At 49.1% G+C, this 25,673-nt stretch overlaps 1 protein-coding gene and 2 long non-coding RNA genes across 3 annotated transcripts; 1 reads left to right on the top strand and 2 right to left on the bottom strand.

The window, feature by feature from the left end:
• Nucleotides 1-160: 160 nt before the first annotated feature.
• LOC139789311 (uncharacterized) lies at nucleotides 161-8,422 on the bottom strand. The gene is made up of 4 exons (XR_011723134.1): nucleotides 8,355-8,422; nucleotides 7,358-7,447; nucleotides 1,622-1,751; nucleotides 161-409 (listed from the first exon to the last, which is right to left on the bottom strand). It is a non-coding gene; the product is annotated as an uncharacterized lncRNA (long non-coding RNA).
• On the top strand, nucleotides 3,319-14,384 carry LOC139789301 (endothelial lipase-like). The gene is made up of 10 exons (XM_071729821.1): nucleotides 3,319-3,418; nucleotides 3,539-3,741; nucleotides 5,271-5,450; nucleotides 7,216-7,327; nucleotides 8,378-8,602; nucleotides 9,698-9,940; nucleotides 10,800-10,920; nucleotides 11,476-11,694; nucleotides 12,524-12,616; nucleotides 14,106-14,384. The coding sequence occupies exons 1-10, from the start codon at nucleotides 3,340-3,342 to the stop codon at nucleotides 14,125-14,127; spliced, it is 1,497 nt and encodes a 498-aa protein (XP_071585922.1). The 5' UTR covers nucleotides 3,319-3,339; the 3' UTR covers nucleotides 14,128-14,384.
• LOC139789312 (uncharacterized) lies at nucleotides 9,934-14,820 on the bottom strand. The gene is made up of 4 exons (XR_011723135.1): nucleotides 14,700-14,820; nucleotides 14,378-14,596; nucleotides 11,563-11,675; nucleotides 9,934-10,092 (listed from the first exon to the last, which is right to left on the bottom strand). It is a non-coding gene; the product is annotated as an uncharacterized lncRNA (long non-coding RNA).
• Nucleotides 14,821-25,673: the final 10,853 nt, after the last annotated feature.

The raw sequence follows: 25,673 nt of genomic DNA, 5'->3' as shown, positions 1-25,673 counted from the left end.
CTCCAGACCTTGAAATATTTTTGGTGTATACATTTACACATCATCCTGACTTTTCTTTTTGGGTACTGAGAAAAAAGCTGAGCTCCTTCCACATCCTTTCTGACTCCCCAGGTTTGGTGCTGAAGAGGACACAGCCTTGGCCTAAGCCACCCAGCTGCAAAGAGCTTGGGACTGCAGCTGAGGGGGCCATCAGATCCCAGGATTTTCTGTTTCCTATGAAAATACAAATTCAGAAACATTCCTCTTCTGCTTTTGGGCTGACCTGAGTTCTTGAGGACATCACAGTGGGGCTGGAGAGAAGGAGACAGCCAGAAAGAGGTGTCCAAGAACAGCTCCTGTCTCCCTGGGCACTGTCCTGATCACACCAGCAGCTGGGATGAAGCCTCCCCAGCATCCATCCCTCCACATGCTGTAAATATCAAAATATCATCTATTTTATGTTCAAATATCATTATGTTCCAGTATCATCCCTTTTACCCTGCTTGATTATTTATTATTTATTACAATATCCAGAAATGCCATTGGGGAGACATGAAATCTTCCCCAGGGGAAAAAAAAAAACAAAAAACTAAGCAAACCCCAGGAATTTCTCCTTCAGAAGATCAGGCTTAATGAAGTGGGATTTCCCAAGCAGCTCTGGGTGGGAATCTTCTTTTCCACCAGGTTACAGAGAGGTCAGTGCAGAGCTGCTCCCCTTGCCTTGACACAATGCCCATCTCAACAGCTCCTGAGCATCTCCCTGGATGATCATCACCTCTCTGGCCAAAGCAGCCTGGAATTATTTGGATGAACTTCACCCTGGCTGTTGCTAAGCTCTTCCCACTGCTCCTGGGGAGAAGAGAAACCTCCATCCTTATCTTTTTTTTTTTTTTTTTTTTTTTAGGTCACTGCTGTTGGGATGCTGCAGGAGCAGAGGTGGCATTGAATCCTAGAATCCCAGACTGGTTTGGGGTGGAAGGGACCTGAAAAATCATCCATTCCCAACCCCTGTTCCAGGGTCTCACCACCCTCAAATTCAAGAATTTCTTCCCAATGTTTAATCTAAATCTCCCCTCTTCAAGTTTAAAATCATTCCCCCTCATCCTATAACTCCATGCCCTTGTCAAAAGTCCAACTTTTTAATCCCCATGCCCAAAAACTACTCAGTTTCACAGATTTCATTTCAGGAGTCGTTTTTGCCTTTTAAAAAAGAAAAAAATCAGAGTCACAGCCTGGTTTGGGTTGGAAGAGACCTTAAAGTTAATCTAATTCCAACCCCTTTCCATGGGCAGGGACACCTCCCAGCAGCCCAGGTTGCTCCAAGCCCCATCCAACCTGACCTGAGACACTGCCAGGGATGGGGCAGCCACAGCTTCTCTGGGAAACCTGGCACAGGGGCTCAGCACCCTCAAATTAAACAATTTCTTCCCAAGATCTCATCTCAATCCCTCCTCCTTCCTCTTGCAACCTTTTCCCCTCATCCCATCCCTTCCTGCCCTTGTCCCAAGTCCCTCCCCAGCTTTCCTGGAGCCCCTTCAGGCACTGGAAGGCAGCACCCAGCTCCCAACCAAGGCTCTCATCCAACCCCAACCCACATGGAGTCAGAAGGCAGTGGGGTTGATCAAGGCTCATAGGGAACCACCTCAGAGTTCTGGGAAGGTGCTGCTGGAATATCAGATTCATCCTCCCATCATTTTCCTTGCTGCTGACTGGTTTGGGGCTTTGCTCTTCTCCTCAGCTCTGCCCATCATCCACCTCCACCTTTTTTGATTCTGCAAGAATAAACAAGGAAAAAAAAAGAGATCAGGAAAGCCCCACATCCTGAAGCATCACCTCTTCTCCTTACACCACATGCCCCATCCCTGGAACCATTCCAGGTCATTCCAGGGCTCTGAGCAACCTGATCCAGTTGGAGATGTCTCAGGGGTTGGTCTGGATGGCCTTGAAAGGTCCCTTCCCACCCAAACTGTTTGAGGTGACAGCAACAAAAAAAAAATATCTTCTTAGCAATCAGCAAGTGATAAAACCATAAGCAAGAAAAAAGAGGAATAAAAGGTCAATATTTTACAACAGGGGGTTCAAAACTCTTTGCAAAGCTTCAGGAGGTACCAATAGCCCATGAGCACCCCAACCAGCACAGAACAAGGGTCCCCAGGGGGGCAGTGGGACCAACAGCCTCCCCCTCAGGGTGGTGGGCATGGGAATTTTGGGAACAGCACTGGGGACCCCCTCCCCAATGTCTCCTCCCATGGTAACACCACTGAGGACCCCTGGGGCTCACCCACCCCACCTTGACTCCTTGGGGTGGCAGCCTTGGGCTCACCTACCCTCCAGTGGCCCCCCCAGGGTCACATCATTGGGGACCCCTGGGGTTCACCCCCCCACAACAACAGGGTGAAAGCACTGAGGACCCTCGAGGCTCACCCACCCCCCTCAATCCCCCCCCCTGCCCTTGGGGTGACAGTGCTGGGGACCCCCTAAACTCACCCCCCCTTAGTGACAAGGCTGGGGACCCCCTAAACTCAACCCCCCCCTCCAGATTTATCCCTCTCCTCCCGGGGCTCAGACTCCCCCCCATGTACCCCGAGGGTGACAGATCTGGGGATCCCCTAAACTCCCTCCCCCTCCACATGTCCCCCTCCAGCCCTAGGGACCCCCAGGGCTCAGACCCCCCCCATGTCCCCCTAGGGTGACAGATCTGGGGACCCCCTAAACGCAAACCCCCCCTCCCAGCTTATTCCTCCCCCCAAGGGCTGTCACCCTGGGGACCCCCGGGGCTCAGACCCCCCCATGTCCCTCCCAGGTGACAGATCTGGGGACCCCCTAAACTGACCCCTCCTTTATTACAAGTCTGGGGACCCCCTAAACTCAATCCCCCTCCCAGTTTATCGCCCCCTCCCAAAGGGCTGTCACCTTGGGGACCCCCGGGGCTCAGCCCCCCCCATGTCCCCCCAGGGTGACAGATCTGGGGACCCCCTAAACACCCTCCCCCTCCACGTGTCCCCCCCCGCCCTGGGGACCTTCCAAGGCTCAGACATCCCCATATGCCCCCATCCCCCCCCGGGTGTCCCCCCTCCTCCGACTCCGACCTCCCCCCAGGGGCTCTTGCGCGGCGCCGCGACACCCCAACCCCCCCACGTGACCCCGCCCTCCCTTCCATTCAAAGCCCTCCCGTGACGTCAGCGGAGGGTGTGACCAATGGCGGCCGCGCTCCCGCCAGACCACGCCCCATCGGGCCACTGGCCACGCCCCCTCGCCGCTCCTTAAAGGGGCCCCGCGCCGTCCCCTTCCTGCCGCGCTGAGCGTTTCTCGTTCTCCTGTCCCTGAGTGTGGCTGTCCCCCTTACTGTCCCTCCGCGCCATGAGGAGGTTCATCCTCCTGCTCTGCACTGGCGTGAGCTGCTGCTGCCTGGCGGCGGTGGCCGCGTTGCCGGCAGGAGGTGGGAATGGGCTGAGGGGAAGGGTGGTGCCGGTACCGGTACCGGTACCAGGGGTTTGTCCAGGAGGTTCTCCCCTGGCTCAGCTCACCCTTCCTTCTCCTCCTCTCTTGGGTTTTGCAGATGCCGCCCCTACCCCCCCCGTGGCGGAGAGGCGGGAGGAGCCTGTACCGCCGGCACCCAAACCCCAGGTGAGGTTCAGCCTCCGCTCCTCGCCACACGCCGAGGAGGATGGGTGTCCGCTCACCATCGGGCACCGGGAAGGGATGGAGGATTGCAAGTTCAACCTGACTGCCAAGACCTTCTTCATCATCCACGGCTGGACTGTGAGTACGGGGAAGTCCGGGGAGGATCCAGGGGATGCTTGGAGAGAGCGAACTGCCCTAAAAGGGACCCGAAACTCATCCATTCCCAACCCCTTTCCATGGGCAGGGACACCTCCCACCCGCCCAGGTTGCTCCAAGCCCCATCCAACCTGACCTGAGACACTGCCAGGGATGGGGCAGCCACAGCTTCTCTGGGAAACCTGGCACAGGGGCTCAGCACCCTCAAATTCAAGAATTTCTTCCTCATGTCTCACCTCTTCAAGTTTTAACCCATTTCCCTTGTCCTCTCCCTACCCCCCTGTGTCCAAAGCCCTCCCCCAGCTTTCTTGTAGCCCCTTCAGATATTGGAAGGTTGCTCTGAGCTCACCTGGGAGCCTCCTCTTCTCCAGGTTGGAATATGAGCTTGATTTGAACCCGTGGGTAAAGGTGGATTTATGAATCCTTTTGAGCCTCACACCAAAGAATTTCCTCCTAATATCTCACCTCAATCTCCCCTCTTTCAGCTTGAAACTGTTGCTCCTCATCCCATCCCTCCCTGCCCTTGTCCCAAGTCCCTCCCCAGCTTTCCTGGAGCCCCTTCAGGCACTGGAAGGTGCTCTAAGGTCTCCCTGCAGCCTTCTCTTCTCCAGGCTGAACAACCCCAACTCTCTCAGCCTGGCTCCAGCTCTCCCAGCCTCCCACATGGAATATGTGGTAATGGGGACAACTTGGCATGTTTGGAACACTGTGGCTTTTTAGGGGGGTTTCCTGGTGTCCCAGGGGCAGAGAGGGTCCTACTTAAGGACTTGGTGAAATCCCCTAGCTCCTTCCCAGCTGCTCAAGGTTACTTCAGAGCTGTCACACAGGACCCTGGTGAAGGGCACTTGGGATGTGGGCTTGGAGCACCCTGGGCTGGTGAGAGATTTCCCTGCCCATGGAAAGGGGTTGGAACAAAATGATCCTTAAGATCCCAATGGATGAGCTTGAAGGTGTCTTCCAACCTATTCCATGATCCTCTAACTGCAGGTGGCACTGGGTCTGTGACACACATTGCAGACTTTGTCACTTTACGTGGGTGCCCACAGCATTTTCCTGCTGCTTGGTCTTCTTGATAAAGAAACTGAGGGCAGAGAGAGACTTTTATCAAACTTTTCTTCTTCTGCATGTGATTAGGGCTGAGAGAGTGGCACAGGAGGGGATTTATCAGCCCTCCCGGGGCTAATGCAAAGGGCAGTGCCAGGCCCAGGGAAATAATTCTGCAATCCATCAGAATTTCTGAACCCCTGGACAAAGAGAGGGATAAGGTGGCAGGGGATAAATGCCTCTCCCTCCTACCTTGAAAGGTGAAGCAGTAATGACACCCAGAGCTCCCCCAAACCTGTTTTTCTTACTCCAGCAGAGCAGGGCTGAGAATTAAGTGGGGCTCTCAGAGGAGCAGCATCCAGCTGGGGCAGACTATGTAAATGAGATGCAAATAGCTGAACCTGCGTGAGGTGGGAGGAGGGGGGAAATGTGTGATTTGGGAACTCAACACCTGAACCTCTTTTTAGATGAGTGGCATGTTTGAAACCTGGCTGGGCAGCTTGGTGTCTGCTCTTCAGGAGAGGGAGAAGGATGCTAACGTGGTGGTGGTGGATTGGCTGCCTCTTGCCCACCAGCTCTACACTGATGCTGTCACCAACACCCGGGTGGTTGGAAGGAGCATTGCCAGGCTGCTGGACTGGTTGCAGGTAACCTGGCTTCCAGGTTGTTGGCATTCTCCACCAGGGATTGTTGCACAAGGGGAGGGAGGCCATGCCAGCACTGAAGCCCTACTGTAATCCAACCCCCCAGGCTTGCTGGGGAAGGTGGGGCTCTTGGGCCTCCACTGATCAAGTGCTGAGGCTCTTTCATAGAATAAAAAATCATTAAGATCTCCAAGATCAACCCAACACCACCAAGGTGGGAACACAAACCCAGCATGAGCAGGTGCTGAGGCTCTTTCATAGAGTCGGGAATCATTAAGATCTCCAAGATGATCAACCCAACACCACCATGGTGGGAACTCAAACCCAGCATGAGCAGGGTTTGGCCCATTTAAAGATTTTATTTTTGGTTGGAAAAGACTTTGAAGGTCATCAAATCCAACCCTTAACCCAGCACTGCCAAAGCCACCACTGCCCCATGGCCCTCAGCACCACATCTCCAGGGCTTTGAAATCCCTCCAGGAATGATGGGGACTCCAGCCCTGCCCTGGGCAGCCTGGGCCAGGCCCTGACAACCCTTGCCAGGGAGAAATTCTTCCCAAGCTCCAATCTAAACCTCCAGGTCAATTCCTCTTCTCCCATCCCTTGTTCCTTGGGAGCAGAGCCCGACCCCCCCCTGGCTCCAACCTCCTCTCAGGGGGTTGCAGAGAGCCAGAAGCTCTCCCCTCAGCCTCCTTTGCTCCAGGATCAACACCCCCAGCTCCCTCAGCTGCTCCTGGGCAGACTTCTGCTCCAGACCCTTCCCCAGCTCTCTTTCTCTTTATTTCACACCTCCAGCTCCCATGGCCATCAGCCACCCTGTCACCCAGTCAGGAGCTGGACCATGGATTTGAGATCCCTCCAGGGATGGGGACTCCAGGCCCTGACAACCCTTTCCAGGGAGAAATTGTTACCCAGCTCCAACCTAAACCTCCCCTAAAGGGTCAGTGGAGGGTCAGGAGATGCCACCTGTCCCCATGGGGGTCCTGAGCTTGCTGTGCCACCCTGAGCTCTGCAGCCTCTGCACTTGGGTCTGGAGTGGCTCTGAGCACAGTTACACTTGGAGGGATCTCATCAGGGTCTGCAGAGAGTCACACAATCCTTGGGGTTGGAAAAAAACCTTGGAGATCATCAACTCCAACCCTTAACCCAGCACTGCCAAGGTCACCACTGCCCCATGGCCCTCAGCACCACATCTCCAGGGCTTTGAAATCCCTCCAGGAATGATGGGGACTCCAGCCCTGCCCTGGGCAGCCTGGGCCAGTGCTTCCCCACTCTTTCAGTAAAGAAATTTTTCTTAATATGCAATCCAATTTTTCCCTGGAGATGTGGCTCCTCAGTGTGATGGTGAAGTGGACTTTCAAATTTGGAGCCCTTCCTCCTGTCTGAGCAGCCTGAACTCACAACTTGGGCATTCATAGTCAGCTTGGCAAGAGAAGGGGAAGGAGAAGCCCATGGTGCTCCACTTGGCACTTGAGGCCACAGGCAGAGCTCTGTTGGCAGCTCCCTGGGGAAAGGCTGCTCCAGATGGTGTTTAAATAAAGAATATTGTAATTGGGCTGGGGAGCTGAGTAGTGTGGCTGGGGAAAAGCCACAAGTGCCATCCAAACCATTTAATTTGGACTTGTCTGGATGGAATAAAGAACAAAACCTTCCTGCCTGCCCCCCTCCCTGCGATCTCTTCTTAGAATTGGATACCTTACAGTCCTGGATAAAAGCAGATGCCGTCAAGGACGGGGGAGATAATCCTATATTATTTTTCTCCTTGCAGGAGAACCCACACTTCCAGCTGGAGAATGTCCACCTGATTGGGTACAGCCTGGGTGCCCACGTTGCTGGCTTTGCTGGTAACCATGTCCATGGGACAATTGGCAGAATTACAGGCAAGTGGCTTTTGAAGCCATCTCTCTTACCTTTCCTTGGCAGCAGAGAGTTTCCCCAAAGAGGCTCCACTTCCTCTGGTGTTGGTTTGGGTTTTCTCAGTCAGAGATGATGTTTCCTACCTGTGGGGAACGTGGGTCTCTTCAAATGAGAAAGTATTTTAATTTTGAAGCCCAAATTTTGCAGGGGTTTCAGTGAAAAATCTGTCCTGGAGTAGTTTTGAACCCAAATTTAATTTAAAATAATGTCCAGGTCAAGCTCTTCCTAGCCAAATCACTCAGTGATGCTGGCTTGGTCATTATAGCTCATAAATTAATGAAGTGAGAGCTCTTGGGTGCAGTCTGTCCTAGGGGGGATGCTTGGTCAAAAGAAGACCAACAATTCCACACCCCCTCATTCTGAAAACATCTTGAATAGAAAGCTCGGACTCCAGAGGAAAGCTGGATTCAACCCATGAGAACTTAGGGCATGGTACAAGGGGTTGCATTAAGTGTTCAGATGACACTGGGGGTGAGAATTCCTCAGAATTTTAGTAGTTAAAATTTGTATTTGGTTAAGCAAGAAAAAAAAAGCAAATTGGGGAATGTCTCAGGAGCACAGTTTCAGCTTGGGGGGGAGATTCAGAGGTTGAACAGAACATCCCAAACCCACCATGGGATCTCAGATGCAGGGATGACCTGGCTGCTGCTTCAACTTGGATTAATCCCTCCATATGTCCAGTCTGAAAATAGGTGAAATGTTGCCAGGACAGCATTTCTGACAGTCTCTGAGGGGTGCTTGACCTCTGCTGGTCTTAGGACATCTGCACGGACCCATTGCTTCCAACAGGCAAGCTGAGACCATCCCTGTGCAGCAAACTGGTGCTCCCACTGGGTTGTTTTACACCAAAAGGGGTGTGGGACATCTTTATTTGGTCCCTCAGTGGGATACATCTTAGGGGATAGCATCTTCAGTGAAGCAGGGACTGCCTGGGTTGTGAGGGCTGGTAGTTCCTGGCTATGTTCTGCATGGAATAATCCAGTTTCTTACCTGGAATCTGTCTCTACCACCAGGCTTGGATCCAGCTGGCCCCATGTTTGAAGGAGTGGACCCCAGCAGGCGCCTGTCCCCTGATGATGCCAACTTTGTGGATGTCCTGCACACCTACACCAGGGAAACACTGGGTGTTAGCATTGGGATCCAGATGCCCGTGGGCCATGTTGACATCTACCCCAACGGGGGAGACTTCCAGCCTGGCTGTGGATTAAGTGATGTCCTGGGAGCAATTGCTTATGGCAGTAAGTTCTCACCCCTTGCTTTGCCTCTGCTCAGTGTAGACTCCACACAGAGACTTGAGTTGAAGCTGGGGGTTGGTCTGGTTTACAAGGGCAGAAGAAACAATTTTTTTTCCTTTGAAACTGCCTGTATTGCTGGAGTTAGTTGCTAGAAACTAGACCTGCTTTTAACTCTGAAGTAGCATGTTCTCCTTAACAACTGATTGTAAACAGTGGTCATTATACTGCTAGCTCTAGAATCCTCTTTACATCTTATTTTTATAGTAGACACTAAATGAATCCTAGAATCATGGAATGGTTTGGGTTGGAAAGGACCTCAAAGCTCATCCATTCCCAACCCCTTTCCATGGGCAGGGACGCCTCCCACCAGCCCAGGTTGCTCTAAGCCCCATCCAACCTGACCTGAGACACTGCCAGGGATGGAGCTTCCTCAACTTCCCTGGGAAACCTGTTCCAGGGTCTCACCACCCTCACTCTAAAGAATTTCCTCCTTATGTCCAACCTCAATCTCCCCTCTTCCAGTTTAAAACCATTCCCCCTCATCCCATCCCTCCAGGCCCTTGTCCTAAGCCCTCCCCCAGCTTTCCTGGAGCCCCTTCAGGCACTGGAAGGTGCTCTAAGGTTTCCCTGCAGCCTTCTCTTCTCCAGACTGAACAACCCCAACTCTCTCAGCCTGTTAAATTGAAGTTTTGCAATCACCTTGAAATTTGATGGCAGGGACCGAGCATCTCACTAAAGTATTCATTTCACAGCCCAAAGTCTTCAATTACACAGCACAAATATAAGAAACAATCTCACTTTTAAGACCTGAGAGGTGTTGCAGCTCTCTGAGCATTTTTCTGGCCTCCTCTGGACACGTTCCAAGAACTCCATTGCCCTTTTTGAATTGGGGGCTCTAAAGCTGGACCCAGTACTGCAGGTGAGGTCTCACCAGGGCAAATGAGAAGTCTTGAAGCATCTTCTTGCATTGCTACTGTTTGAAAACCATTCCAGTTGGGCCACTCTCAGATCATTTTGGGCTCTAAAAACCTGCAGCTCGCTCCCATCTGCCGGCGTGCTAAACAAAAACCTCTCCCCTTTCCACCTCTGCTTCTTTAGCCATTGGGGAAGTTGTGAAATGTGAACACGAGAGATCCGTGCACCTTTTTGTGGACTCCTTGGTGAACCAGGACAAGCAGAGCTTTGCCTTCCAGTGCACTGATTCCAGTCGCTTCAAGAAGGGGATTTGTCTGAGCTGCCGCAAGAACCGCTGCAACGGCATCGGCTACAACACCCGCAAGACCCGGAGCAGAAGGAACAGCAAAATGTACCTAAAAACCAGAGCTGACATGCCCTTCAAAGGTAAGCTCTGCCCTCTTTGGTGAAGCTCTAAAAGTAGGCTCCCAAAGTCACTTTTAGGGAAGGTGGAGAGGTGGTGTCACCTCCAGGCAGCGGTGTGTCACCCGGAGCTGGCTGTGGGGTTGTCCTCGGGGGTTCTCGCGGCTCCTTGCTCCCTGAAAAATCAGTGGGGTGGTTTTGAGCTGGAAGAGGGGTGATGGAGATGAGATCTTAGGAATGAGGGCTTTGCTGGGAGGGTGGTGAGTTGGGGGTGTTCAGCCTGGAGGAGAGAAGGCTGCAGGGAGACCTTAGAGCACCTTCCAGTACCTGAAGGGGCTCCAGGAAAGCTGGGGAGGGACTTGGGACAAGGGCAGGGAGGGATGGGATGAAGGGGAATGGTTTTAAACTGGAAGAGGGCAGATTTGTATTGGATCTTAGGAAGAAATCCTTAAATTTGAGGGTGCTGAGCCCCTGTGGTTTCCCAGCGAAGCTGTGGCTGCCCCATCCCTGGCAGTGTCTCAGGTCAGGTTGGATGGGGCTTGGAGCAACCTGGGCTGGTGGGAGGTGTCCCTGCTCATGGAAAGGGGGTGGAACTGGGTGAGTTTTCAGGTCACTTAAGTCTGGAATTCTGTGATTTTGGTCTTAAGGACACTCTGCCTTTTGAATGGAAGTGTGGTTTACATGTCCTGCTTGCAAACCTCCCCAACCTTAGAGCAGTGTAAGGTGTGGGAGCCCTCCCAAGTGTGGCCCTGCTGTTGTCCAAGTGTCACCTCCCTAATTAATAAGGGCAGGAAATGGGAGCCCTGACATCTCAGTACCTGAGGATCAAGCCTTTGTTGTCTCTTGGCAAAGCCGATTCCACCTGTGCTCTCCTTCTTTCCAGTCTACCATTACCAGATGAAAATGCATGTCTTCAGCTACAAGAGCTTGGGAGAGGCTGACCCCACTTTCTCTGTCACCCTTCATGGCACCAATGGAGATTCTGAACCTCTTGCTCTAGAAATGTAAGTTGTGGTGCTGTGTTCACCTCACCTAAGGGACCAGACAAGGTGGCACCACTCTTTTTTTTCCTCTGCTAACACTACTTGAGGTCAGCAGCCTCCCTTCATCACCATTCAAAAAAACCCTTTGAATAAGTTAATTATGATTTATTGCTGAGAGAGCAATTTGATGTCCCCAGTCCTCTCCATATTAACCTTCAGAGCTCATTGCTGAAGTATTTTTACTTTTCCCCTCTATCATTTAGCTAAAATCTAGAAGCACCCCTATCTCTGGAGGCATTGCTGGCTTCCTTTCCCCTCTTCCCAGAGGGAACACAAAGCATGAACTTCACCTTGGAGCTATGGAAGGCTGGCTGAGCCAGCTACAGGATGCACTGTATGGCCCCAGCTATCCAAACTGACTTTCTTGAGTGTCATCAGTAATTAAGAGGTGGCAGTTGACCACGGAGCACTTGATAAGCTCTAAAGGGTTCTGTTTATCTCCTTGCATGGAATGAAGGAGCACCTGGCCTGGTTCCATGAGGCAGAAATGTTGATTCTCCCTCCTTTGTCTTTCAGGCTCGATCAAATTGGCCTAAATGCAACTAACACCTTCCTGGTTTATACAGAAGAGGACATGGGTGAACTTTTAAAAATCAAACTCACCTGGGAGGGAACCTCTCAGTCATGGTATGAATTATGGAAGGAGTTGAAGAGCTACTGGTACAGGCCTGTGAAGTCTCCCCAGGAGCTGCACATCAGACGCATCCGGGTGAAATCTGGGGAAACGCAACAGAGGTAGGAATTGGGCTGGGCTGCTTGGAACCTCAACCCAAAGGAGAAATGCTCAGAAAAATGAGGGGTTTGAAGTTAGGAGCCTGAACTGCCTTTTCATTTTCAGTGCTTCCTCGTGGTGTTTGGGGGGTGGGCTACTGGGCTTGAAGCAAACCCAGTCACTGCAGAGGACATTTGGGGACAGCATTTTGCTTTATTTAGCTCCTCTGGCACTTCCCTGCCTGCCCCTGGGAGCTAAAATAGCTGACTTCAAGATGGTTTGGATGGTACCTGAAGGGTTAAAGCAGTGACAGAGCCCAAAAGAGTGACACATCAGTGGGCACGGCTGTTATGTGATCTGGCACAACCAGCTCAACCTCAAAACACAACTGGTGACACGGTGACACCAACTCCTTACACTAGATTACTCCTTCTGAGGTCCCGGTGATAAGAAAGCTGCCTGAGCAACCAAGGAGCTGGAAAGGTGCCAAGTGTGGAGCCCCAGGGTCCCAAATCTTTTGTTCATGTTTTTCTGAAGGTAACCCAGATCTGTTGGAGCTCAGGAGTAGATACTGATAACTTCCCACCTTTCTCAGAGCTCTTAATAAGCCTCTCTTACCATCTGCCAGGTTTTGGCATCCTAATTTCTGCATCCTGTGAAATGCAGGGGTAGGAGAAGCAAAGATCCCTCCCAAAAATATTAAAGTAGGAGATAAACCAGCTGCTCAACAGCCTAATGTGCTCCACAGGAAGGACTTAAACCCACCAACTTGATTGCAGTCCATATGCCACACTATTTACTGCTCCTGGAAACAAAAAATGCCTTCGCTTGACTCCTGATTCCTCCTCCTAGGTTTGCTTTCTGTGTGGAGGATCTCCAGCTCACCAGTATAGCTCCTGGTAAAGAGCTCTGGTTTGTCAAGTGCACAGAGGATTGGCATAAAAGGTAAGGGGAAATCAGCTGTCTTATTCCTGGGGTTGTGGAGCCAGTTTTATTTTTTTATTTAGACTCCTGGAATCACTTTAACTTTTTTAAAAAATGGATAAATTCTAGCCTAAGTTCTCCAGCTACTAGACTTAATGTTCATGTGTGCCTTAACTCTCACTAACCAGGTGATATTATCCTCACTTCTGATCTGTCCCTGTAGCTTGACATACTTAGCACCAAACTGGTGTAACACAATCCCTGAGCCTAAAGACCCCATTTGCTTGCCACCAGGGTAGATGCTAAAAGTGAGGTGCTACCAACACCCAAAATCTGTGCACTAGTGGAGAGGTAGTTGGAGGCATCTGTTAAGTGCCCTGTAAAACAAGGGGGAGCTGGGAGTCCAGGGATTGTCCTCAAAGATCCTTTCAGCCTGGGGAAAGGTCTGGAGCTGCCAAGAAACCTCTTGATTCAAGTCCGAGCTCAGCTACAGCAGCTGAGGACTTGCCAAGGGTGTTCCAGGGCTGACTCCTCCCTCTTCATCTCCAGCTCTGCTCATCTCTTCTGGTCCAAGAGCGTCCAAACTCAGCATGTTGCCCTGTTTAACCCTCTGGGGAACTTCCCAACCACTTCAGATCAGTCCTTGGAGCCTGACTTCCAGTAATGAGTTTTTGATTGCTTCAGACTGCCCCTGGTGATGTTTTGAATGAAGCTTTGCTCAGCTGACTAAACTATCATCTGAAGAAGCCCAACCATTTGGCCTCTCTAAAATGTCAATTTGTAAACCTAGAGTTTTGTGGCTCTTAATCCAGAGACAAAATGCTTGTCAGGGCTAGCAAAGCCAAGGTGGAAGTTGTGCTCTGTGTGACCTTCTTGGGTGGCAGCTCCAGTTTCTGAGCCTGAGCTCTGGGACTGTTCCAGCTTTGGCAGAAACCAGCACACTGCGTTCAATCCAGTAGCAAGAGAGCTGTGAATGAAAAACCCTGGGCCAAAAAAGCTTCCTGCTGGGCTTGCAAGATCAGGTAAATGGTCTTGCAGGTCCAATAAAAGGTTGTTTGGATACACTGCTCTGTGAACCCCCATAAAACACAACTGTTTCCTGCTTTCCTTGTGGAGTAGGGCTTTGGCAGGAGGTGGAGGAGCAGATCTGAGCTTCCTCCTAAAGATAACAAAATTCTTTTGCTGCTCAGCTCTGCCAAGTCCCTGGAAAATTCTAGTTGTCCCTGGAGACTGAGTCTGCAGACATCTGTCCACCCTGAATGGATCCAAGCAGGCTGAGAGCTGGGATTTCTGTTTGCAGGCAGCTGGTGTGCATAATGTCTGCTCCAGGTTCTCACTGAGTAGCTACTGAGCAAAATGCTGCTTTGACAGAAGAAACTATCAAAAAATACTCTCTAAACCTGTTCTTGGTGGCCTGGAGTTTCTTATGAATTATTTATGACTTCTCTTAACTGCTGCATATAACCTGTTTTGTTTGGTTTGTGTGTTTGGGTTTGGTTTTTTTTCCCAGATCTGTCTCAAATTCACTCTGAAGACTTCTCTAAAGACTCACAACTGAGCAGCCTAGAGATGCATGAAGACTGAAAATGCAATGTGGCAAGATGCTCTGGCACAAAATCTGGCTTGGTAGCACTTAAAACAAATAGCTCTTCAGGACAAACCATCTTGGATCAGTTGGAAGACCCTGAGGAGCATTTGTAGGACTGTGGTCCTAGACTTAGAATAACTAAAAAACTCCCTTCTCCCTTCCCCAAGGAGCCTGATTGGTGCATTCAACCTTACCTTGACCTGTTACACACTGCATTTCCTGCCCTGCTCCCCTTCACCAGGACTCCAGATGAGATCTTCAAGGATCTAAACCTCAGCAATGATCTTCTGGTCTGCCTGCCAGTGGAGTTGAGAAGATAAAGCAGCCCAAGTGCCCATCAGAGTGCTGGGAGCAGAGCTGCCAAGATAAACATCAGCACTTAAGCCTAGGAGCTCCTGTGGGTCCCAGCAGCACTATGGGGAGAAGAGAAGAGCCCAGGTTAAATGTGTGGGGTGGTTGAGGGGAGGGGTGGGAAGAAGCACAGTGCCACTTCTCTTCAAGTTGTCCTTTGCTTACCTTAAAAATAAGCTGTTCTGTAGCTGACTGCTACCAAAATCTGTGACCTCAGAAGGTAGCACTCTGTCCTCCTTGTACCTGGGGCAGAAGAGGGTGCAGGGGGGTGGGTGGCAGCTGCTCCTTGCTCCCCCCTCATTGTCTTCCACCATGGGTTGAGCTCTTTAGAAGCAAAGCTTCTCTTCTGACGGGAGGAGAGGAGGAAGGTGATGGAGCATCCTGCACCAGGTCCTTGGAACTACTGAGAACACGTTCACCTCTGTCCAGATGCTGCTGTGGGGCCAATGTGTCATTTAAGACCTTTTTTTTTTTTTTTGTGTGTGTGACAAGTATTTATCTGAGCTGGACACCATCCTACCCTCCTTGCCACCATGGCCTGGCTGGATTCCCTGCTGCCAGATGAACTTGGCTTTGCACCCAGTTTGACATCTTTCTAACTGCCTTGTTTGCTGCAGCAGAGTGGACCTTGTCAGGGGTGAAGCAGATTATTGTGGGTTTATTTTCTTTCTGGAAGGAGACTTGGTGTAACTACTCTGAAACTGTTGGCAGGCAGAAAGCCAAGCTCAAATTAACAGTGTTGCCAGATGGTGGACGGAGTTGTGAAGACTTAGCAAGTCCTTCTGAGGTCTGCAGTTCTCTTGCTGAGCTTCAGGAGAATATCTGAGATATTCAAAGCTTGAGGAGGCTCTGAGCAACCTGATGTAGATGAGGGTGTCCCTGCTGACTGCAGGGGGTTAGACTGGGTGGCCTTTGGAGGTCCCTTCCAACAAAAATTATTCTATGATTCAATCCAACCAAAGCAAGCACAGTTGAAGATTTTTTTTTTTTTTTTTTAATGCAAAAAAAAAAAAAAGCGCCTTTGGTCTCTGATTTCTCACTGTGCCATACTCAAAGAGTGCTTTCAAAGCCCTGTTTGTATATTGTGGTTTTTGTATGACTTAACATAATTTATTTCTCATATTGTACATATATAAAGTTTTAAAATGTTTTGGGTAACAGTTTTTATAAGTCTTGAGACCAAAAAAAAAAAAAAATAAAGGGCTTTCTAAAAATTACTGAAGTCTTGGGATTGATCTACCCCAACCTTTCAAACACTTTGCCAGAATAACAGGGGCCAGCTTGGCCCTGTCCTGCAGGTCCCTCAGAGCAGCAGAAAGGGGACATGAATGCAGAGCATGAGGCAGGGAGGTGCTGGCAGGAAGGTGCCCTTCTCCAGCACCCTTCTTCCATGTCCTCTGGGGGCTGTGTTGCCAAAGGAGGCTTCTTCCTTCCTCCCCCAATGCCTATGGGAATGGAGCAAAGGCACAGAACCATGCTGGATGGAAAAGATCTTTAAGATCACCAAGTCCAAGCTAGTCTGGTGCTAAACTATATCCTTCAACACTTCCAGGGATGGGGCTTTATTCACCTGGGCCAGTGTTTAATTGCCTTTTCAGGGAAGAAGTTTTTCCTCATGTTTTTCCTCATGTTTTTCCTCATGTTTTTCCTCATGTTTTTCCTCATGTTTGTTTTTCCTCATGTTTGTTTTTCCTCATGTTTGTTTTTCCTCATGTTTGTTTTTCCTCATGTTTGTTTTTCCTCATGTATGTTTTTCCTCATGTATGTTTTTCCTCATGTTTTTCCTCATGTTTTTCCTCATGTTTTTCCTCATGTTTTTCCTCATGTTTTTCCTCATGTTTTTCCTCATGTTTTTCCTCATGTTTTTCCTCATGTTTTTCCTCATGTTTTTCCTCATGTTTTTCCTCATGTTTTTCCTCATGTTTTTCCTCATTTTCTCAACCTCCCCTGGCACTCTAATGTCTCCTCCTGTGCTGTAGCTCCACACAACACTCCAGGTTTACTTCTGGCTTTAACCTAGTAGTAAGGACAGGATTTTATTAGGATCGTATTTTTTTTTTCTTACAGGGTGAATATTACAAAATAAAAATACCAGTTGGGGCAGGAAAGGGATTTGTTCTCTACCTCTTCCACCCTACTGGCTACAAGACCTTCTCAAGCAGGGAAAACTCCCAAAACCAAATGACCAAGCCCCTAAAACCTTCTTTCCTATCCTATTTTCTTTCAGTGAGAGCAGTACCACTACTGCTTCAGGTTGGGGGAAATAAGATTTTTGTGTTATTTGCTCTCTCTGGCCATGACAGAGAGCACAGTGGACTCTGAAAGGACAACTTAGGACAAACTTCTTCTCTGTTGACTTCCTGCCTTAATCTCTTTCACCTCCATTTAGTAGCATTTTTTTTTTTTCCCCTTAAAATGCTTCACCTTTGCTGACTTCATTAGTTGGCCCATTTGTGGATATTTTTAAGAACTTCACCACAAGCTGAGGTTCTCCCAGCTTTTCCCATATCAGAAATCTACTATATCCATATATTTTTTTTTTTTTTGATACCAGAAGTCATCCAAGCCATCTAGGACTCAGTTTTTGCTTTTTAGGTGATTTTCCTTCATGGACAAGCTTGTGTCCCTTTCACATCCAGCCACTCTCTACAAGAAGAACAGAAATTCACAAGAAACAAGGCTCAGGCAGCCTCAGGTTCAGGTTGGAACTGGATGACCTTAAGGTCCCTTCCAACCCAAACCATTCCATGATTATCCTTCCCTCTGGTTCACCCAGGATCCCTCTTTCTTCTCTATTTCCCACCCCTTCCTTGTCCTTGATCATGGCTTGGGCAGCAGAATTCCCTGACACAGGAGTTATCAGTTGTCTCACACAGAATAATTCCAAGCTACAAAAACCTGGGTGGAATAAAATCAACACAACAACTGTGGGAAGAGAAAGATCAGCCAGGAGTTTAGGGATTGAGGATGCTGCAATCACCACCCTAGCAGGTAAACCTTGTCAACCATCCCCCAAAACCCAAACCTTTCCCAGAAAGGTGACCATGGCTGTCCATGAAACCCAAGATCCTGCTCCTCAGACCGTGACAAGGAGCTGTAATTTTATGCCTGTTCAGATGCTGACATTCCAACATAAATTATCCAGCTCACTGCCTCCCCAGCCAGCCCAGCAGCAGACACAAAGAATCCAGCAACTTTTGCAAATCCATGCAAAAAAACCACCAAAAAAGGCTCAGGAGACCTCATGCTGCCCAGAGGCTCTTTCATAGAGTCGGGAATCATTAAGATCTCCAAGATGATCAACCCAACACCACCATGGTGGGAACTCAAACCCAGCATGAGCAGGGTTTGGCCCATTTAAAGATTTTATTTTTGGTTGGAAAAGACTTTGAAGGTCATCAAATCCAACCCTTAACCCAGCACTGCCAAAGCCACCACTGCCCCATGGCCCTCAGCACCACATCTCCAGGGCTTTGAAATCCCTCCAGGAATGATGGGGACTCCAGCCCTGCCCTGGGCAGCCTGGGCCAGGCCCTGACAACCCTTGCCAGGGAGAAATTCTTCCCAAGCTCCAATCTAAACCTCCAGGTCAATTCCTCTTCTCCCATCCCTTGTTCCTTGGGAGCAGAGCCCGACCCCCCCCTGGCTCCAACCTCCTCTCAGGGGGTTGCAGAGAGCCAGAAGCTCTCCCCTCAGCCTCCTTTGCTCCAGGATCTGGACTTCTCTGGTCTCTCCAGACCCTTCCCCAGCTCCATTCCCTTCTCTGGACACACTCCAACCCCTCAATGTCCTTCTTGGCCCAGAATTGAGCCCAGAATTTGAGGTGCAGCTTCAGCATCCCAGGGAGATCAGGCAGAACACTCTCAGGACAGAAGCAGCACAATTCCACATTTGCCTGACTGATTTCAGTAAGCAAAGCTACAAAACCAGGGCCACTTGAATTTTGGTTTTTTTTGCAAGTTGTGTCTGTAAAGCTTCCTCCTGACCAAGAGGCCTCATCTCAAGTGCTCTTGCCTGGTTTTGCACAAGTTCTGGGGAGGACATGCACACCCAATGCAGCAAAACCCATGCACACCTCTTCCAGCTGCTTTCCACTGGACATCTGCAGGAATTTTTTTTCCTCTCAAACTTGAGGTTTGGTGGGATTCAATCTTTGGAGAGATGCAGCTTCAAGAAGGTGGCAGAAGCTGAGCTGCTTGGGTGAGGAACACACTGGGAGCTTCACGAGGCCTCCTGCGAGAGGCATAAATTGCATCAAAAATTCAACTTCATCCATGGTTTAAAGATTCTCCTTCCCATCCTCCTCAGTTCCTGGCCTGGAATTCCTGTCTGAAATCCAAGCCACATGCTGCCTCCAAGCCAGCTCCAGGAACAACATCAAAGCCCTGACCTCAACTGATTCCATGTTCTGGCCAACAGCTCTTAGCAGGACATGATGAACTTCTCTCTCCTGCATCTTTACAAAACCCAGCCAAAAGGAGCTCCTAAAATCTTCAATCAACTTTTTGCTGCTCCATAAGAGGATTTTAGTGTTCCTTAAAGTCCCCATCTGGGAGACCATGAGAAATAAGCAGAGTGAAACCTGCCAGAAAGGTAGGAAAAGTGATGGACCTGACTGTAAAAATGAAATGTTGTCAATCAAGGGGAAGAATGGGGGGGAAAAGAGGAAAAAAAGTCTTTGGTTAATCAATGTTTCCTTTTTTTCTAGTCCTATTACAAGGTATTAAGTAGGGGGAGAAGTGAGGACAAAAAGCAAACAGAGTTATGATATTAAAATGGATAATATCTCCTGGAGGTAATCATCACTAATAGAAGATACTGGGACAGGAGAAAAGACCCAGAAAAAATCTTCCACTCCTCCACTTTTACCAAAATTCCACGTTACAAACACAACAACATTTTGATGAAGACCATGGTAATTAAAATCAGGTCCTGTCTAGGATGCTAGAGCCAAAGTCAAGTTCTGCTCTTCATCACTAAGTTCCAGAAACCATCCAGGAGACAACTCTTGCACTTAATTCTGCAGAATCACAACTCTTGCCCTTTGGGAAAGTCAACCTACCCCTGGATTTCTGCACCTGCATCCTGGGGTTGGCTCCCTGAGCCACCTCCTCTCCCCAGGAGATCCATATTGATGTTCCTCACTGGTTTTTCTGCCAAGCTGCAGCAGCTGACCTATTAACTCTACTCCACCATGAAGTTGGGCTCCATCCATCCCTAAATCTTCAGCTTTTGAAGGACCTGAGGATAAGTTGCTCCTTCTCTTGGAGTAGAAACCCTACTCATGGTCCCAGTAACACCTGGGGTAAGATGAGCAGTGTAGATATGGGTTCCCATGTCCCTGCACCCCCAGAATGACACAGCTGAGGTCAGAGAAGGGATTTGATAAGGTTTTTTCATAAAGAGGGATGGAGGAGAGATTGCTCCAGCCAGGCCACCCACCTGCTCCCTGCCATAATCCTTGGGGTGATTGGTCCCTGAGATAAGTTGGGGTGGTTCCTGGGCTCTGCTGTATCAGAAACTTGGGAAGGAAAGATGGGATGAGAACTGTCCTCATAGAATCTTTGAAGGTTTGGGTGGGAAGGGACCTTTCAGGGCCATCCAGTCCAACCCCAGGGACATTTCCAACTGGATCAGGTTGCTCAGAGCCCTGGAATGACCTGGAATGGTTCCAGGGATGGGGCATCTCCCACTTCTCTGGGAAACCTGGGCCAGGGTCTCCCCACCCTCAGAATAAAGAATTCCTTTCTCTTCTCAAGTCTAAATCTCCCCTCTCAGGTGCTTCTCAGCTACCATCAACTGGTGACCATACAATCCCATCAGACCCTTCCCTAAATTTCCACCTAGCTTGGGAATTCCAGTTGAAGGACCTTGTCCCTCCTTCCCATGCTGGTGGGGTCTCACAAGGGTTTTACAGCTTTGCTCTCTGCCCCCTCTATTTGATTATTTTGGTTTAAAAACAGGGGATAAAGCCACTGCCATCCCCTGCTTCACAGCAGCCCAGAGAACTGAAGCAGCCACTCCTTGGGTTGGGGCAGATTTACATCTTGGGAAATGGGCAGAGGAAAAAAAGTGTTTGTTTGTAAACCAGGGATGATTTCTCCCTCTTACTACCTCAGTGTCCTTCAATGGGTGCAGCCTGTCAGCCCCATTCAGCCCCCCTTTTATTTATTATTTTATTCCTGCATAATCTGGGCTCTGAACAAAGATGTGCCTTGTTCAGCTCCCCAGCTCACCAACAGAAACTGTTGTTTTAAATTCCTGTCTGGTTGTTTTCTCCTCCCCTCCTTTGGCTGAATCAGCTTTTAGCTTCCATTTGAAAAAAAGCTTTTTTCTTTCAGAAAGAAGCAGAAGCTGATTTTCCTCATCCCACAGAGTTACCTCCTTCAGCAGCTTCAGCAGCATTTGGGTGCTCCAACAACCTGGGGACCTGTTTGTGTCAGTGTTCCTAGTTTGCCTAGAACATCCCATCCCATCCTGTCCCATCCCATCCCATTCCTTTAATGTGACCAAGCCAAGAAACAAAGCAAAAAACCAAACCTGGCTTTGTGCAAGCCCTCATTTAGCTTTTTCCTTCTGCTTATAAGGAAAAAAGATTAAATATATATAAAATTGTTACTATGGAGTAGTTGAGGCCCTTCAAGTTGAAGATTTAAGAGCTCCAGTTGAATTTTGCTTTGAATATCTCCACTGCCCCATGGAGGAAAGGTCCAAAGAAGATCACAGGAGCCAACAAACCATCTCCCAGTGCCCATCACCCTGCAGATGGTCTCTGTACCCATTGCAATTTGAGGTGACCTATTGCAAAATAAGATGCCAAGCATCTCCCTCCTGGCCCCTGGACTCCTGTTGCCTGTCCAGAGTCTCTGGAGATGATGCTGAAGCAATCACAGATGAAATATTTTGACTGCTTGGCTGACCACAAAAAGGGTCTTTGGTTCTAGCACAGAAAAAGCAAAGTAGATCCAAGGTTGGTGGTCAAGCCTGATGTTTCAAGGACAGCTTGGAGGTCACACACTGGGCCAGACACACCAAATATGCTATAAACTCCTCAGCAAACTGCCAAAACCAAGCTCTGAGCTGGTCTCTGTTCCTGCAGGATGCTCAAAGTCTGCCCAGGTGTTCAGCCCAGCAATCCCTCAGCACATCCCATCATTTGCTGCACCGACAGCTCCAGGTGAAACTGCTTCAGGTCTGGGCAGGAGCTGCTTGCTGAGGTTTGAGAGGTGGAGAAGGATGTTAGGAGCAACCCAGCCTCCTTGAAGGTGATGTGTCAAGGCTGAAATCTGTTTCAAGACAAACATTTCTGCTGGCCCTGGCTTCAGCTTGTGGCTGAGAGTCTGATGGCTTCAGTCACACTGCAGATCCCCAGGAAACGTGGGCACCACGTTGCAGGGCACGTGAAGGCTACCAAGGGACATCTTGTGACATGCCAAGTGTGGCCCCAGCTCCCCAGGAGGCAATCCTGTAGCCAGCTGTCTGCAAGCACAGGTTTGGATAAGAAAGAGAAAGCTCCTCTCAACCCCATGCACAAAGGGGGGCTCCAGGAAAGCTGGAAAAGGACTTTAACAAGTGATGGGAAAAGAAGGAACAGTTTCAAACTGAAAAAGGGGAAATTGAGATGAGATTTTAGGAAGAAATTCTTGAATTTGAGGGTGCTGAGCCCCTGTGCCAGGTTTCCCAGAGAAGCTGTGGCTGCCCCATCCCTGGCAGTGTCTCAGGTCAGGTTGGATGGGGCTTGGAGCAACCTGGGCTGCTGGGAGGTGTCCCTGCCCACAGAAAGGGGTTGGAACAAAATGATCTTTAAGATCCCAATCCAAACCATTCTCTGACCAGTGCTGACCAAGGACAAACAAAAAGACACATGCATTTTGGCAACAAGAGCCTTTGCAACAGCAGGAGAATGTTATCAGAGCTCCTACCTCACTGAAGTCTGCAGAAGGAACAGTCCCTGGTGTTGAATGACCAAGTGGTGGATTTGAATTCTCAAATTTTGGGTGCAGTCTGGTCCCCAGTGTGTTCTTTCCACCCCTGAGGAATCAGACCAGAAAGACAACAAGGCTGCTGAGATCCCTCACTAATCCTGCAGAGCTTCAGGGCAATCTCCTACCAGTCCCTGGAGTAAAAACAACTCACTCCACTCAGCCACAACCAGATCCTTCAGGTGAGAACCAAGTGATGTGTTCCCCAAGCACCTCCAGTTTGGGGGTGTTCAGGTTGGAGGGGTACAAATCCAGGTTTTGGATGTGGTCCCACGTGAAGACCTCCCTTTTGTACTCATCATCTGCTGTTATCAGGTCCATTATTCTTCAAAACACCAAGAAGCCAATAAGAGACCATATTAACCCCTGAAAAAAAAAAAAAAAAAAAGCCCTTTTCTATAGCAGAGGAGGACATGGCTAAACCTGAGGCCTCAGACCAGTTCTCCAGCATGTTTGGAAGAGTTTCTGTCAGAACTTGGTGTTTTATGGACTTTGTGGTTGATACATTCACTTGTCAAGAGACAAGAACCACAGGTTTTGCACAGGAGTTTCTACCCTGAGGAATTTCTTGAAGCACCCCAGATTTTCAGATCTGGAGATAAATCATCTTCTCCAAACTATGCTCACCTGTCACACAGGACCTGGACTTGATGTCAACCTTGTACCTTCTGGAAAAAACAGCCCAGGTAAGGTGAGAGGACACTGGAGGAGGTCTCATACTGCTCTAAGCTCTGCTTTTAGGGTGAAAACCAGCAAGTTCAGGTTATTAAAACTCTGCTTTGAGTTCCAAGTGCTTCCTACCATGTGCTGCCATCCTTCCAGCACAGAGGGGTCCTGTCCTTGGACATGAAACAGGATATGAATGATATGAAACATCATGGATATGAAACAGAGCATAAAAACCTGAGGGAGCTCCTCAACCAAGCAATGACTGCTGCAAGAAGTTCAGATTTGCCCTCAGACCTCAGAGATAGGTAGGGAAAGCTGTTTGGAAGAAGGAAAGGGAAGAGGAACACACTTTGGGATGAGTTTTGGAGTTCCTGGGAGGACATGTGCTCCTGTGGAGCTGGAATATCCACCTAGCTATCAAGATACATAATGATTAAAAAAAAAACCCCAAACAGTTACACCTGATAACTCAATTAAACAATTTCTATATATTCAGGGTTTTATCCCTTTTTCCTTAAAAAAATGAAATAAAATTAAAATCCCACTCAACTCTTCAGCCCTTGCAACAGCAAAATTTTCTATCTAATTAAAATGCTAAAGATGACTTTTTAGATTTAACTTAAATGCCTGAGATAAGGAGGAAGGTGACAAAGATGCTCCAGGGGCTGGAGCAGCTCTGCTGGGAGGAGAGGCTGAGGGAGCTGGGATTGTTCAGCCTGGAGAAGAGAAGACTCCATGGGGACCTCAGAGCTGCCTTCCCATTCCTGAAGGGAACCTCCAGGAAGGCTGCAGAGGGACTTTTCCCAAGAGTGTCCAGTGATAGGTTCCCTATATTTAAAGAGGGGAAGCAATTAGTCATTAAAACCCCAGGTAAAAAAAAGAAGGACAAGAACTCTTGAAGAAATTGCATCAACCACTGCAGCATCTGCAGCCCCTTTACTATCAAGGAGAAGATGATACCAGATATTTTATTTTGCTTCTCACAACCCAGTTTTGGTTTGTTTCAAACCAGGTTTCCAGAGTCTGGCTTTGCAATATGATCTTTCTCTTGAGCCAGTTGAAGGATAATCCATTTTTCCCCTCATATGGCAACACCTTGCAACAACATACCCTGCCTTTATGGAGTCCCTTTAATCTTGGCTGAAGTGTTTATGGACCATGGGCCTCCTTCCACTTCCAGCTGCAAGCCCAGGCTGGTTGGGAAAGAGGTGAATTAAAAGAGGGCAAAAAAAGAAGTCATCTCTCCAGTGTGCACAACAACAAAACCAATAATTGACTCCATATGAAGCCCATTTGGCTCTGGCAGGGTTTTCTCTCTGGTTTTCTTTCTTCCTGCTGCTCAGCATAAAAAAAGATGAAGAGATGGCTGGAGATTACCTTGAGTAATAAAGGAGGGTTTCTTCCAGGGGGTTTAGTTGGTGTAGGAGAGAAGAGCATGAAATTGGGCAAACAGCCCCAGGAAGGCTGATGGAGGACAAGGGTGGAAGTTGGATGTGGTCACCAGGCCTGAAAAACCTCAAAAACAGGGAATGGAAGAAGGCAGTGAGGGAGAGGGCTTCAAAATAGAGTTTTATCAGCTTCCTAAATATATTTATACTGACTCAGATCTGCTCTCCCCACCAGTTGCCTGTGGGAGGGAAACAAGCCAAGCAGAGGCCAACAGCTGAGAAGGTCAGGTCAAGAGGGTGAACACTCAATATGTGGAAATTTCAAGGAGATTTGGAGGGTGGATGACTGAAATAAAAGGTAGTGACCTCTGATATCAAAGCTGGCTGCAAAGAAAGCCATTTACACACCCAAGTAAGGCCCTGGATCTTGAAGAGGATACAAAAACGCCAAGGAGGGCATCAAAATTGAGGCTTCTTCATGGGAAGAAGGGTTTTTCCTCCCAAATCTAAAAGCATGTGGAAATATCCAGACAGAAACCTACATCCACCCCTGGGGTCTGCCCAGCAGCACAAGGATGCAGAGAAACCACTCTCCTGAGCTTGAAAAAAAATGCTCTTTTTGCTTGCACTTCCTACCTGGAACATGGATTTGGAATATTATCAGTCCCACATGCTTGGGGGGAGCCTGGTTGTTTAATATCCACCTGTTCCTTCTGGGGTATAGGTTTCCCATATCTGAGTTTTTCAGGTCAGTGGGACAATAGATCAGGAGCCATGACCCTACAGCAGCTCAAGCTCTGGTGGAGCCAATAACCTTCCCAAATGGTGAAGCACCCAATTCTGCAGCTGGTGTGCCCTAAAAGGAGCATCTTGGATTTATCCAGCTGGCTAAATGCAAGGTGGGTTTCTTCCAGCTCTCTTTGTGTCCCCTCAGCATCTGAAAAAATGTTGCCTGAACCCCAGAGTGACTGTGTTGGAAAGATGGGGTCTAGAACTTGAGTGCTCCACAGATCACAGAATCCCGGACTGGTTTGGGGTGGAAGAGATCTTAAACTTCATCCATTCCCAACCCCTTTCCATGGGCAGGGACACCTCCCACC

The sequence above is a fragment of the Heliangelus exortis genome, chromosome W, assembly GCF_036169615.1.
Source record: "Heliangelus exortis chromosome W, bHelExo1.hap1, whole genome shotgun sequence".
In the NCBI taxonomy this organism is placed as follows: Eukaryota; Metazoa; Chordata; class Aves; order Apodiformes; family Trochilidae; genus Heliangelus; species Heliangelus exortis.
Note: the sequence above shows the minus strand (reverse complement) of the source record. Positions and strands in the feature narration are given on the sequence as shown.